Source organism: Oculina patagonica, chromosome 4 (assembly GCF_052425735.1).
Source record: "Oculina patagonica isolate OP01 chromosome 4, crgOcupat, whole genome shotgun sequence".
Lineage (NCBI taxonomy): Eukaryota > Metazoa > Cnidaria > Anthozoa > Scleractinia > Oculinidae > Oculina > Oculina patagonica.
Window position 1 is genome coordinate 30,040,042 of NC_135761.1, and position 14,865 is coordinate 30,054,906.

The window sequence follows — 14,865 nt, forward strand, 5'->3', positions numbered from 1 at the left end:
TTCCAGGCCTCGCAAATACTGCACTTCCAAAACATTGAAAATGGCGGCTTATGGCGCGCACTTTGACTTCGTTACTCATTTTCGTTCTGCATCTTTAACCGTGTGGCTAAGGTTTTTTATACAAGCAAAAGTCATTTAACAGATGTATAATGGAGTGCTTTGCGATTTGCTGTCATAAAAGTCACGATCCAATTCCTCTCCCAGATGGAAAGAGTGTGACCCTTGGGAGAGGTCCTCTGACCAAGATTACTGACAAGAAATGCTCTAGAAACCAAGGTTAGTCAACATTCACGACAAATGTATTTTAATTCACCTTTTATACGCTTGACTGATTAAAAATCTACTACACAGCTACACAGCTCATCTGTGTTTTCATTAACTGTATGTTTGATTATGTATTGATTAAAGTTGTAAGGAGAAATTTGGTGCTCATCGCTCTTCGATTAACTGGCCATCAGTTATAGAGAGCTGGGCTGGGTTGTTTGAAAGCCGATTTACACTAATCCAGGGTTAAAAATTGGGCTGAAATGTTTTTATGCTTATGTTTTGTGGAGTTAGTTTGAGATTAGTTAACATCAGAACTGAAGGACAGAAAATGTAAACAGAATACCCAACTGAAAATTTAAAAAAACTGAGATCATAAACCCCCAGGGGGGTACTTGGGATTTCAAGTGACGGGATGTCGAATGGGGGGCAAAAATCATGACCCCAAAAAATCCCCAACCTCGTTCCCAGGCTCTCTCTCCCCTGCCCCCCTCTCTCTCACTCTGGGGGCGGGAAGAGGAAGACCCTGGGGAATGAGGTTGAAAAATCTCGGAATAGAAAATTTCAAACCCCCCAAAAATCCTTTGATTATCTCTGAGTACCCCGTCCCCAGCACTTACCCAGGGTTAACAAGGGTTCAATTTCTCTTGTATACAAATGTTTTGATGCTTATGTTTTGTGGAGTTTGTGGTAAATCGACATTAAAAACCGAGGGACAGAAAATATAAACAGAAAGCCTAACTGAAAAGTTGAAAAACTGAGATCAGAAATGCCACACTTATCCTGAATCAGAAGGTTGAATTTTTTAAGTTGAATTATAAGGATATATAATATAATCTGTTAAATCCCAGTCACAAAAAGTGCATGGACAACGATAAAGAAAGCTGATACACTGCAGGGCCATAACCAGACCTTTGGCATAGACGATGCAAGATCAGATGCAAGATCTTGCTAGGAAGTTCTGGGGACATGCACTCCAGAAAATTTATAAATCTAGAAGCTCTGAAACTCTTCCTTCTACATTTTTCAAGAGGTATTTCTTTCAAAAAAGCACTCTTGTTCCACTGGGGATTATATTCCCAACTAAAAATGTGTTGTTTTCAATTTTGGGTTAAAATCTAAACGAGGCAAGTGCCTTGTCTTACCTCTTGCTAGTTATGGCCCTGCATTGGCATAATATACAGGCAAGTCATTAGCAGCAACTGTGAAAAGAATGCTAACTGGTCTAGAATTAGCCCACAACAAGCACTGCTTTGCCATGACCTGTAGAGGTGGCAGAGCAGGAGGAGACAGGGGGGTGAAGGTCCCCCCTCCCACAAAAAATGGAAATTTCAGGGAACACAGTCCCCACACATTTAGGTTAATGCTAACCTGGAGCAACTATTTGTGGGTGCAACAAACAGCAACAACTTCAATGAGCATTTAGTTGAGCTTTTTATTCAATTGATTTTGCAGTTGAGCTCACAGCAAATTATCAAGAAAAGGAAGTACAAGTTACTCAGGTAAACAAATGAACAACTGTTCTCTTAAAAAAAAACCTTATCAAGTTTGTTAACTTTATAGTTACAGCAGCAGGGACAGAGCTCCGTTGGTATTATCAGTTAAAAGTTTCTAATTCCTATAAATTTCTCAAATAGTACTAGCAGCTTTATGCATTATAACTTGTTTTGGGATGTTTAGAGATTTATTCTATGTGGTATTTTTGTATACACCAACAAATTTCAGTCACAGTATTCCATCGAAATAGAAACCAAAAAATTCAAAAAATGCAAATTTCCATCCATCCCACCCCACCCACCACTCCCCCTGTAGACATATTTGCAGGGAAAATAAGAGAGAGAAAGACGAGAATGAAACTTATCGCAACTTTTTGACTCAAACTGTATAGGGGAAAGCATTGACAAGTCTTGATTACACTAGAAGATCTCGGTTCGCTCGCTTGACTACACACTCAACTGAGTTCCATGTGCTCTTTCATGTGACATTGTTTATAAGTCCCATAATTTCACTACATCCCATGGTTTTATTTTTAGAATTATTCAGAATTTCATGGTATTTATTTATTATATCATAGGTGAAACCTTGCGACGTACGTGAAATAAAATCCATGGCCGAGTTAGCGGGGGCGCCGGAAAAGATTTAAGCCTTCGCGATCACAGCGCACCAGGAGTCGAAGGCTCAAAGTGAATGCGAACAGAAAATGATGCAACGGGAGAGACTGTCCCAAGATCGCGTTTGTCACCATATAATCAGAACCGTGAGGATTTCACTGATGCAAACCCCGCCAGGCCGGGAAGAATTGAAAAATGTGCGTGAATTATTTCTAATTTCACTCGTCGCCATTTGATTACCCATACTTATTTTTACTGTCAGCAAGGAAACAATTCAAGTTCTGTTGGAGGCGCAAACCTAAACAAAGGAGATTCAGTATCTCTCGGACCAGGAGGAACATTTTGTCTTGTTGGAGACAGTTATCGTTATTTCATTCACTTTGATTCAGCATCCTCTGACAGAAATGACGTTCCTGATGAGGAACCTAGAGCAAAGAAAGCTCGTTATGATGCCTTGAGTGATTCAGATGATGATAATTTAACTGTCGAAGACCTGGAGGATATGCGTCGAGAATTTGGTGATGAGATGGTTGAAAAGATACAAAGACGTAACAAGCTGAAAGATCATTCCAAAGAGGTTGTCAAGCGAGAAGATTTAAGTTGTCCTGCTTCTAAAGATTCCTGGGAGAATATAGATGGAAAGCTTATTATTTTTACAAGTAAAGGGATGGAGGCAAGATCAAAGGTATCACTATTAAAATAGCTTTTAACAACAAATTCTTCCAAAAACGAGTCAGTTCCATGGTGGACAAAAACCTTGCAGGGTGTTAAGATTTTCAAAGACCTATCACAGATCGTTTAGATACTGATACTTATGAACATCTAAAAAGATGACAAGGGTCTTACAATTAGATCTTAGTAAAGATTTTTGTAAGCAATCTTCTAGTTCCTCAAAAATTTGATCAGGATTTTACCAGGATCTTAAAATACAAGTAAATTCTTTGCAAGGTCTTGCAATATCCTTGCAGGAACTTTCGAGGATCTTGCAAGTATAGGTCAAAAGTGCTCTGTTTGGCAGGTGACAGATCTATTGGCTCACAACCTTTGTTCATTGCATTGAGGTACAGTAGAACCCCGGTAACTTGAACTCGGATAACTCGAACAAACTTTCATTTCCCTTGGAATCGACCCCACATTTCAGTGATTTTTACTTGGTTAACTTGAACTCGGATAACTCGAAAACCCCTCTAACTTGAACTAATTTTTTTCCCTTTATCAAAATTTGGGTCAAATTTACCCCGATAACTCGAATTCTGGTTCTTGCAGCTTGCCATGGATGCCCATTAAAACATCCCATTAGCTCTTCTTGTCATGTAATCGGATTTATTGAAACACGAAAACTACAGCAATTTGATTTTAATTAGAGCAACGGAGAAATCACCTATCTGACAGTCATTTTCCACTCTTAACATAAAAACTTATGATTGTGTGAGAGTTTCTGACAAGATAAGTTTAATTTGCACTGTACTGTGTACTAAAGTGCTGAAAAAATTATAAACTATCAATTATTAACTTGGCGAATTGAATAATCAATCGACCCCGATAACTCGAAACCCTGCTTACTTGAACTGTTTTTTGTTTCTCTTCAGAGTTTGAGTTACCAAAGTAATTTGTGTCATCCTAGATTGCAGGTTTTGATCTTGACTGCACACTTATTACCACTCAATCAGGGAAGGTCTTTTCTTCGTCAATAACAGATTGGAGGTGAGCAAAATACTCTGCGGTTCACAAGTATGATAAAGGCCTCTACCTCAATTTATTCTTTTGGGCAGTTTTTTTTAGCTCCCATTGCACAGGGTAGCTACAGTTTAGTTTATGTTGACCCTTGTTGCGGCGCCAAAGCCAGACGGAAATTCTTACTGAGGCACTATCCCGGGGGGGGGGGAGCACTTCCTATATTGGCCTATACAGGAAGACTCCGCCCGAAAGGGGTACCTTTTTCATGCTTCGGTTTTATAAAAGGGTGGGGATTTTACAAGTTAAGGTAAATGAAAGGGTAGGGATATCGCTCATATATGTATTAAAAGGGCCTTCCATTAAAATATTTCGAAGACATGCACCTTATGGAGGTATCATTTAAATTTATTAAACGCTGTATGAAAATGACATAAAGACTTCCTGTTTTAGGTATATGTCATGTCTTCTCGGTATATGAAAGGGAAACCTTTCTTCTGACAGTAAAAGGTATATGAAAGGGGTGCCTTTTTTTGTCAAAGTGGTATATAAAAGGGTAAGGGGTTGGACCTCGGGGCAGAGCCTCCCTGTGCAAAAAGTATTTGAGTAACCCCCTGGGACACTATCCTATTAATACTATTAGTGCACCGGACTCCGGATCGAGCGGTCCGAGTTCGAGCCCCGGCCGGGGTCACTTGTGTTGTGTTCTTGGGCAAGACACTTTACTCTCATAGTGCCTCTCTCCACCCAGGTCTATTATAAATGGGTGCTGGCGACATAATGCTGGGGGGGGGGACCCTGCAATGGACTAGCATCCCATTCAGGGGGGAGTAGAAATATTCCTAGCCGCTTAATGCTACGGAAACCGGGATAAGCTCCGGCAGTGTGGGCCGCTTGGCTCGTGGCTTCTCCTTTTCCTGGGACACTATCCTGAAAAAATACTTCTTTTGTATTTAAATTGTTATGGAGGCAAGTTCCTCGGTTCGCCTGTTTCTAGGTATAACCATGAGTTACTGCAGATCTCATGCAGTTGTTTTTAGTTTTTGGCAAACTCTTGCTTCCTCTTTCATTTCAAAGCATTGGACATTTGACTTTGTGACCAAGAGTTGACTTTTTACCTTTCTTGTGAATCCCACATAAATTAAAAGTGCTTCAATAATTTATTACTTATACTTGCAGAATTCTTTACCCAGAAGTTGTTACAAAATTAAATGACCTTCGGAATAATGGATACAAGGTAATTGTCAGTAGTTTTTTGTATAGTTATATATTAAAATATGTAATAATTTTATAAATTAATAATATATTTTTTATAAGTGGTTATATAACTTTAATTGTGAACTTTAATTTTCAATCATGTGGTTGTGCCAAATAATTAAAATATTTTTTTCATGTCTCTTTGCCAGATTGTCATTTTTACAAACCAGGTATGTTACTGGGAGTGTACTGAAGAACAAAATCATTTTTTAATTAATTAATACATATATTAATCGTATCTATAACAAAATTCTCGATTTTGATTTTCTTCGCCCCTATTTGTCGCGGCGAGATCACGTGGGTGTCCAATACAGGATCCGAGCAACTAATTGGATACCTGAATGGACACCCCAGCGCCAATCACACGCATATATGGGTCTTCTGCGTCCCACTGGACAACCAGTGAATTTACCATTGACTTTTCACACTAAAAAGAGTTGACTTTTGATACATGCTGTGATTGGCTACTAAAGAGGTAGCCAGCTACTATAGTTGTTCAAAACAGCCTTGAAGCAGTGAAGAAGAAGAGGTGCAGCATTAGTGTAGTGTGAAAAAGCACTTGCAATACCTTTACTTCACACTGCATGAATGATTGCTTTGTGTCAGTTTGACATGCACTCAATTGCAGTAACTGTTTATGATGCTGTTTAAATCTCCTAACATAATTTAAGGGGCTATGTCACGCAATTTTAGGCAATTGTGGTACTGACCAACTGGTCATGAAATTAACTGAAATATCACAATAACGGCTTAAAACTGTAGAAGAACTCAAAAGAAACACAGAAAGGCCAAAAGGGGGCATGGATGGACAAAATTTGAGAAGGATTGCGTTCGGGTAAACTTGGAAAACGTCAGCCCAACCTTTTTCAAGTTTCTCTCAATTTGTATGAAAGTGTCTTTTACAATGCTCAAAAATCATCCTTATTTGTTAGGTGGCCATGATTTTGACAATCAAATAAAAGACTTTTACTCTGCCATTTTGAAGTTTAGAGCTCTTAATTAACGAATATAAATAGAATAACCTAAAATACCGTGACCTAGCCCCTTTAGTCTCTGTTCTTTTTAGACTACTCTACACACCGTGTGAAATCTTCCTTTTTTGCAGAGAGGATATACATGTAATAATTATAGTTGCTTAACTTATTGTTTTACACTTTCTCTCTTAGCTTTACATTTCTAAGAAGCAGCTGAGTGTAGCAGACTTCCAGTCCAAGATTGAACAGATTGTTATTCAGCTTAAAATTCCTGTTCAGGTGAGATTTGATTAATTAAGGCACTTACGGTAAGTGTGTTAGACTACAGAGCAAAATTGATGTCTGTGTCAAACCTGGTTAGAACTCAGAAGGATAATCCTTACTCTCACGCTGAATCTCTGGAGTGTCAACACAGATCTTATTGACCAAGCATTAGCCGAAGGCCTTTCTGGGAGAGTATCAGCCCAAGCTCTTGTCAGCATAAAATTCAGCTAGGCGCAGGGCTGGTACTGAAAAAAACTGAGAGGTGATATATTCTCTTAGTGCTTTAGTACTGAGCATGTTTGGCTAATAGGAGATTTATTGCATGAGTTACTGATTTAAAATCAGGACCAGCTTCAACTGTCTATCTTGAGAGGTTAAATCCCTCTTATAGAGGTGTCCGTCTTTTTGGAAGTTAAGTAACAGTAAACTAAAATGACTGAAAAACAGCAGGGCCTGACCAACACTAGGTGTCCATCTTAAAGAGGTGTCCCTTAGAGGTGCTCTTAAAGAGGTGTTATTTATTGACGTGTCTGTTACTTAACAGAGAGTTAACTGTAATGCATTCTGATTCTTAGGCTGGTAAGAATGAGTGAGAGAGTGAGTGAGTGGGCAAGCAAGCGAGCGAGTGAGTTTTTTCTTACTAATGGTTTGGTCTTCTTCAGGGCCAGTACTGGCCCTGAAGAAGACTAGCTCTGCTAGTTGAAAAATTGTCCAATAAATCTTGCCATCCTATCGTTGTACCAGCCTTGCAATAAATCTGGTTTTTAAACTACAATACACAGGGTGTATTAAAGGACCCTAGTCAGCCACGCCTTTGTTTTTGTTTACATACAAGAATTTTGGTATTATATTTTTCGTGGAGCGTGTCTAAAGGAAAAAGATCAATGTGAAACTGCCAAAAGTAATTAAACAGACTTCAAGTGCAATAGGATTTCGCTTCGCCATACAGTTTTCATAATTTCGATGGCATCAAAAGTGGCGGAGGCTGACTAGGATCCTTTAAGTTAAACTAGATAAATTTCACTCCAAACAAACAAAAGAATAATAGAATAACTAGTCAAAAATAAGCACCGAAAATTTTAAAAAGCATTTGTGGCAATTTAAGACCTTAGCATAACAAATGCACAAGGATGGGCAAGGATTTCTTTTCAACATGCGAAATGTCCGAATTTAGATGGCAGAGAAAATGGCGGACGCTAGGATCCTTTAATAATCAAGCTGATCTTTCTTTTTAGGTTTTCATTGCCCCAGGAATTAATGTGTATCGTAAACCTGTTACTGGTATGTGGGATCACTTGATCAAAAAGGTAATGAACAACAGACAAGTTGCATGGGATGAATTAAAGATGATTTGACCTCAGAAAACATCCATCAGTGATTATTTTAGCTTAATAGATGCTAATTAATAAAAGCGATATTAACAATACTTACATCTAAGTACTTGGTAATGCCATAGTTAGTAGAGGAGACTACTAACTATGGTAATGCTCATGAAATACAACATTATTTATTGCAACAGAAGTTTGGATACCTGGTGTATTAAATTAAATTGAGACGAATTTGCCAACCTATTCTTGCTTGCAGCCTTACATATATAAGAAATTAACGCTGATGTTTGTTAACGTATCTTGATGTAACATCAGTCAGAATAAAACACATTTATGAGATTGAGAGAGTAATCTGTTGCATAGTTTTATTTATCGTTTATATGGCCATGAACTTTTTTTCGTGGCATGTATATGTAAAATACATTGGTTAATTAAGAACTTTCCAATAAGCTTAAAAGAGAAGCAAAATATGCATTTTGTTTTGTTGTTTGCTTTCTGACAGGCTAATGATGGTGTCACAGTAAACCTTGAAGACAGCTTCTATGTTGGAGGTAAGAGATTGGCTATTGCTAACTAATAGAAAACCCCTCACACCACTGACAGAGCTTGATGCCATTTTGTCAAGTTGTGGCCCTGGAACCCTCTCTCACACACTGCTTTACTCTCGGGATCCAGGTCCCAAGTGGCATGCATGAAAAAATGTTATACTACCATCTGAAAATTAATCAGGTTCTTAACTGACATGTACATGCATGTTAACTGGTTATTGTTCGTAGAAACAAAAGCTACTTTTCGTAGCTCAGTTGGTTAGAGCGCCCAACCGGTATGTGGGAGGCCATGGATTCGATTCCAGTTGGGGACTTGGAATTTTTTTTTGTCCCATGCTCGTGTCGTGTTGAACATCTCATCTTCATTATTTATTACCGAGCTTAAAATTTACCATCTTTATTATTTACTTAATTAAAGCTACTTTTGTTTTGTCTTCATGAAAAGAAAGCCGCTACGAAATTCTAAGTTTTTTTGCATACGTTATTTCTCAAAAAACGAAGCACAAACCAGCAAAATGCAGCTATTTTTGAGCACTTTCAAAATTGGCCGAAAAAGTCAATGGGGAGTTCTTGCCTGCGGCCATTCAAAAGCTCAGGAATCATCATTGACTATCATATAGCTGCTTCATTTGAAAAGCAAAAGAGATTTGTAATGTTCGAAGGCCTTATGCCAGACTGATTTATTTCATACTGTATTGTGTTTAGATGCTGCAGGTCGAGCAGCAGGCTGGGCTCCAGGAAAAAAGAAGGACTTCTCCTGTAATGACAGAACAGTAGGTTACTAACATCTTTAGATTTATTTTACTACTGCTTAGCAACTGATGGAATTAACTTAAGTGGTTATGAATTGCACTAACATGGACTGTGTACAATGTTATGGTTTCTGTAGGATGCCGGCCAGGTAATTTGTAAAGTCAATAAATTAAAAAATAGCAATAAATTGTCTTTGTTCTCTGCACATTTAGAGTCTTTCTCAACAACTAAAAAGAAACCAGACACGCTTAATCTGTAAGACGGAGAACGTTCTTGTTTTGACTGGCTGTTTGTTAAAGTAGAGGCACGGTGTGAAATGTTATTTGCCTAATCATTATAACTGTTTTAATCCTTGGATTGTAACTATGTAAGATTAATTACCAGTATATTTATTATTGTATCATAAACCGATTGCAAAAACCATGTCATGGATCGGAATCCGAATTTCATTTGCATTATTAAGATCTGCACTCATTTGTCTAAGAGTCTCTAAGGCACGAAGACCTCAACGAGACATTATAAGAACACTGACATTGACGTGGAAATTGCAGAAAGTCTGTATTGTAAATAGTTTAAATATTTCTTTTTTCTTTTATTCTACTCGCGTACGCCGGATTACATCAAACGCATTAATTTTTTTTTCTTTTTCTTTTTTTTTTTTTTTTTTTTTTTTTTTTTTTTTTTTTTTTTTTTAATTTTAAATTTTGCGCCAAAAAAAAAAAAAAAAAAAAAAAAAAAAAAAAAAAAAAAAAAATAAAAATTATTTTTTTTTTTTTTTTTATGGTACATAGGTCATTTTTATGAACATTAACTCACACTGTATTATCCAAATCTTTAATAAATTTTAACTCATAACCCGATTAAGTTTGCAGCAAACATTGGAATTAACTTCTACACTCCAGAGGAATTCTTCCTAAAGCAGAAGCCAGCACCATTTGAGTGGCCCAAGTTTGTGCCGGTATGTGTTATGCACAGTAGTTTTTAGATGATTTATAAACATCTGTTATTAACTTGGATTTCAAAACGGGGTCAAAAGAAATAGTGTTCGAGCGTTATTTCAAATAAAGGAGGTGTTCACTTTAGTGTTAAGAGGTTGAAATCTCTGTGAAGAACGTCTGGTTGCATTAGCTATTTTTTTTTATTCACAGAAAAACTTGGATCCCAATGGACCTTTGTTAGATCCCTTGAATGCAAAGCTGAAGTCAGAAAGCCAGGAGGTATGAACAAAATCTTTTTAAAAGACGAATATTAAATTTTCTTTACTGTGTGATTCTACGTTCCTGCACATTTATGTGAATCTACCAGAAAATAAAAAACATGGGAGAAAAGTTGGTGTGAGAATTCACTCAAGAAACTACTCAATTTTAATCAATTTTCACTTTATGCCAATGTTTCTTACAATATGCTTGTGTTTCTATTTTTTAGCTCATTGTTATGGTTGGTTATCCTGCATGTAAGTATTCCTTAAGATTCATTGATGAAAGAGACGGGTTGAAGTGTTTTTATCTCCTTTTTGCCTTTACCTGTTTTGAACATGCTATTTTAAACATTTTGCTAACTTCGTTGAAAACTTGAAAATTCTGGCTGCGCTCAGTTTTCAACATATATCACTCATGCTTACAGAGCTCTGTAACTGGCTAAAAAAAAGCTCGTGCAACTGCTGTAACCAATGCACGTGCAAAACCAACCGTGATTTGATGGCTTACATGATGTTCCCGTGCGTGTCACCGGTTGCCTGGTTTTGCTTTAGTTTCTGATTGGCTCGTTTCCCTGCATGGATACGCTGTGATTGGCTGATCAAGAGTCTATGATTACGATGGTTTTAGCTTTACGAGAGTCGTAAGAGACCCATTCTTCACGCAAAAACTGGTTTGTGTAAAAAAATCTCCTCTCTTTCTCGACTCTTTAAAAAATGTCAACAAACCCTAGAATATATAAACTGTTGACCAGGGTTGTACACAAAACAGTTATTTTTCATCGTTTTCATTCGCCAGCTGGAAAAACCACCTTTGTTAAAGAGCATCTGATACCACAGGGATATGTTCACATTAACAGGGTAGGAAAACAGAATATTGTATATTCAAAGATTGTTTCAAAAATTGATAGTTGCTGTTTTGTGCCTTCTCTGACTCGCTAACAAACTCCAGAATTTCTTTGTATTCGCTCTGTGAAAGCATTGGAGAAAGACTTTACGGCAGTAATATGTGCAAAAGAACGTCAAAAAACTGGATGTCTTTTTTTTACAACACTTTGAGGATAGGAAAAAGGAAATAAAGGCAATGTGGCTTCGTTAAATGTGATCAGATCTGAAATGATATAGAAATCTATAACAGACATACATGTGTACTGTTTTTTTTTTTCTAGGATAGCCTGGGTACTTGGCAGAAATGTGTGTCTGCTTGTAAAGACGCTTTGTCACGTGGTAAGAGTATTGTGGTCGACAACACAAGCCCGACAAAGGAAGTGAGAAAGAGGTACTGATTCATTCACCTCTGTTTTTTTTCTTTCTTTCAAAAAAAAAGGGTAAAGAAAACTGAAGAAATTTTCAATGAGATGACAACGATATAATTCATACTCTGATTTGCTATCTATCTGGTTTTCTAGTAATATATCTCACACGAGAGGCAGTGTTTCATCGGGATATCCAAACACCGAGAAGAGAGTTGAAAATACGACGCGCAGGAGAGTATTTTTGACGAAATTCGAGGTGTTTGGATAGCCGATGAAACACTGTCTCGATCGAAACAAAAACTACGGAGTGCGGAGAAATAAAATCGTAAAAAGCTATGCTAATTAAGACCAGGTATCCAAACCTCCTTCATGGTTATGATTTTCTTTGTTTTAACTTGATGAATTATTACTGAGTGAGTTTGAAAAAGCTTTGTCTTGTTTGCATCACACTAATATTTCGTAGTGTAACTAACGTGGGTTTCTTGTTGTTTTTCTAATCTCAGATACATTGATTGTGCGAAACAAGCCAAGATTTCTGCTCGATGTTTTCTTTTTAACGTCTCCTATGAACACGCTCTACATAACAATAAGGTGAGTTGGCCTTTATGCTTGTAGATATTCTAGAATTCACATCAAATACAAGGCAGAAAAGCTCATCACATTACAACAAATTTAAATTCAAGAAAAGCTTGCCAACTTTCAGTAAAGTTCACTAAAACTTACATTACTTACAAACATGGCAGAGAAGCTGTAAAAGGGGCTACGTCACGGTATTTTAGGTATTTTATTTATTTTCGTTAAGTAAAAGCTCTAAACTTTAAATTGGCAGAGAAAAAGTCTTTTATTGACAAAATAACGACCAGATAACAAACAAGGCTGATTTTTGAGCATTGTAAATTACATTTTCATACAAATTGAGATAAACTTGAAAAAAGACGGGCCGACGTTTTTCAAGTTTACCCGAGCGCAATCCGTTTAAATCTTCTCGAATTTTGCCCATCCATGCCCCTTTTTGGCCTTTCTGTGTTTCTATTGAGTTTTTCAACAGTTTTAAGCTGTTATTGCGATATTTCAGTTAATTCTGTGACCAGTTGGTCAGTGCCGAAATTGCCTAAAATTGCGTGACATATCCCCTTTAATCACAGAGTTAATGTTTCCTCATTCGTGTGCGCTAAGTTAGATCCCAGTTGAATTAAATTGCCCCCTTCATCTTCCGTAGACATACAGATGTTAAACAAAACTGACTCTTTTGTTTATGGCGCCTCTCGAGTTCTTAATCGTTGGTTATGAAAACTGTGCAAATGTGTCTTATCAGATTTCACCCTGTATTTGTCTCTTCCATTTATTTTAGATACGCGAAATGACGAATAAGGACAGCTCATATAAGCACGTGGGACACTTAGCTTTTGTGAAATACAAGTAAGTCAGGAAAGAAACTATTGCATACAAAGTGAGCTTGGTAGAAAAATTCGAGAAAGGTGTTAGTCAGTGACATAGACGTTTTTTGGCGGGAAAATGATGGAGATCCCAAATGTAGACTGTCCGATCGTTAAGCAGAAAGCCATAGCTTCGACTTGTGTTAGTTAGACTTGGAATTCTGGAACTCTACCTTGTGTGAATGTCTAACGTCTTTCTCATGCGGGTAAGTCAGTACTACACGCAGATTCAAATGTTTTCTTCTACAGTCCGAGGATTAATGAACTTTTTACGCATTTAATTTCCGCCGTGGAGCTTTTCTTGGTCGTTAGTAATTTAGTTTTTTTTTGTTTTCTATGTATATTTTGCAGATCTTCCTATGAAGAACCGAGTTGTGATGAGGGATTTGAAGAGATCGTTAAAGTCAACTTTATACCGAAGTTCAAAGAACAGGCGATCAAGGAATTGTATATGCTGTTTCTTTACTGACAGACGCAATGTGGTTTGGGCCAAATGGAAGCAGCTATGAAGAAATGTAAAGGGTGCAAAAATCATTGCGCATTTTTGGACGCAGCACTTTCTTACGCTCTGTTTTTAACCTTTCAATTTTCTGTCGTGCCGATAATCTGCGAGGATACCGAACACAAAAAACACAAGGAGCTTCAGCGCAAGATTAGCTTTTAAAGATAATTTCCTATCTTTATTGTACACAGAACAGACATATTTCGCCGTCTTAGTATGTAGCTAATATCCTTCTTCCTAGTCAACTCAGCTCAGGAAAGCTACTGTTTTGAAGGGGGCTGGAGACTGTTTAAAGATGTTTTCTTTCAGTCCCCAACTTTCTCTCTTCCCAAACCGCTTTTCAGTTGACCAGCCTATGGAAGAAACTATGTTGTTTTTGCTTATAGTAACTGAACTGTGCATATTCCATTTTTAAAGTATAGGAAAGAAAAAGAAATTGCATTGAAATATTTCAGCGCAAATAACCACATTATATAACTCAGACTTGTCCTTGTATTTGTTTAGGTGAAAATGATTAAAATTGACATTTTTGAAGTTTCGAAGGAATATGCAATGGTAATGTTGTGGAGGATTTTCTTCTTCTGTTATTTCGTTATATTTCTTTTCCAAAACCCTTGCGCTAAAGCGATCCCACTTTTTTGTTAACTACAGTTTACCTTTACCAAAGTTCCCCTTTACCCAACCCAGACACTCGGAGTGGCCACGACCCAGGTCTGATAACGATGGCAGAGCCAAGGGCAAGAGCTTGAGTAACCAAACGAGAATGAAAAAAAAATATGAGAAATAAGAAAATATCAAACGCTTTTCTTAGTCTCGAGCCATAATATAGAGCGCGTTGCATAAAAGATACTATGCACCTTTTAAGAGTCGCATAATCGCACAAATCTAATCTCCTTTTCCTGTTCTAATACCGAATAACATTTTTTCCCGTGATTTGAGAGGTAGTGTCTTACTGGTGATTGGAGCTGTGCTGCCAAAAAGTATTGCTCCAACCAACAAATAAAAGCTAACCGCAAGCAAACCGGAGTAAAGCTAACCGCAAGCAAACTAGTGACATCCTGTCAGTCCGCCATTCCTCCAAATAGGGTCACCCGCACGAAAACTAGCCTGTGTTATTTTGGGTGCGTATTTGGAAAACGCGAAAGGCTTGGCCGTCTTGCGCCTTTCACGTTTCCCTCAATTCGCGCTCAAAAACTACGCAGGCTAGGCGTGAGTTTTCTGTTTGTTCATGCGCGGCCCGGTATACGCAGGTTACCAGTTTTCGGCTGGTTTAGTTCGTCTGCAACGTAGGCTAAAAACTGCG

The 14,865-nt window shown here is 37.6% G+C and overlaps 1 protein-coding gene across 1 annotated transcript; it reads left to right on the forward strand.

The window, feature by feature from the left end:
- Positions 1-32: 32 nt before the first annotated feature.
- On the forward strand, positions 33-14,098 carry LOC144652264 (bifunctional polynucleotide phosphatase/kinase-like). Its single transcript, XM_078512288.1, has 18 exons — positions 33-276; positions 1,720-1,766; positions 2,638-3,060; positions 4,000-4,079; positions 5,229-5,286; positions 5,456-5,476; positions 6,473-6,559; positions 7,780-7,851; positions 8,375-8,423; positions 9,126-9,193; positions 10,039-10,131; positions 10,322-10,390; positions 10,599-10,626; positions 11,168-11,229; positions 11,538-11,647; positions 12,128-12,215; positions 12,976-13,043; positions 13,412-14,098. Exons 1-18 carry the CDS (start codon positions 150-152, stop codon positions 13,527-13,529), a joined length of 1,668 nt encoding a protein of 555 aa, XP_078368414.1. The 5' UTR covers positions 33-149; the 3' UTR covers positions 13,530-14,098.
- Positions 14,099-14,865: the final 767 nt, after the last annotated feature.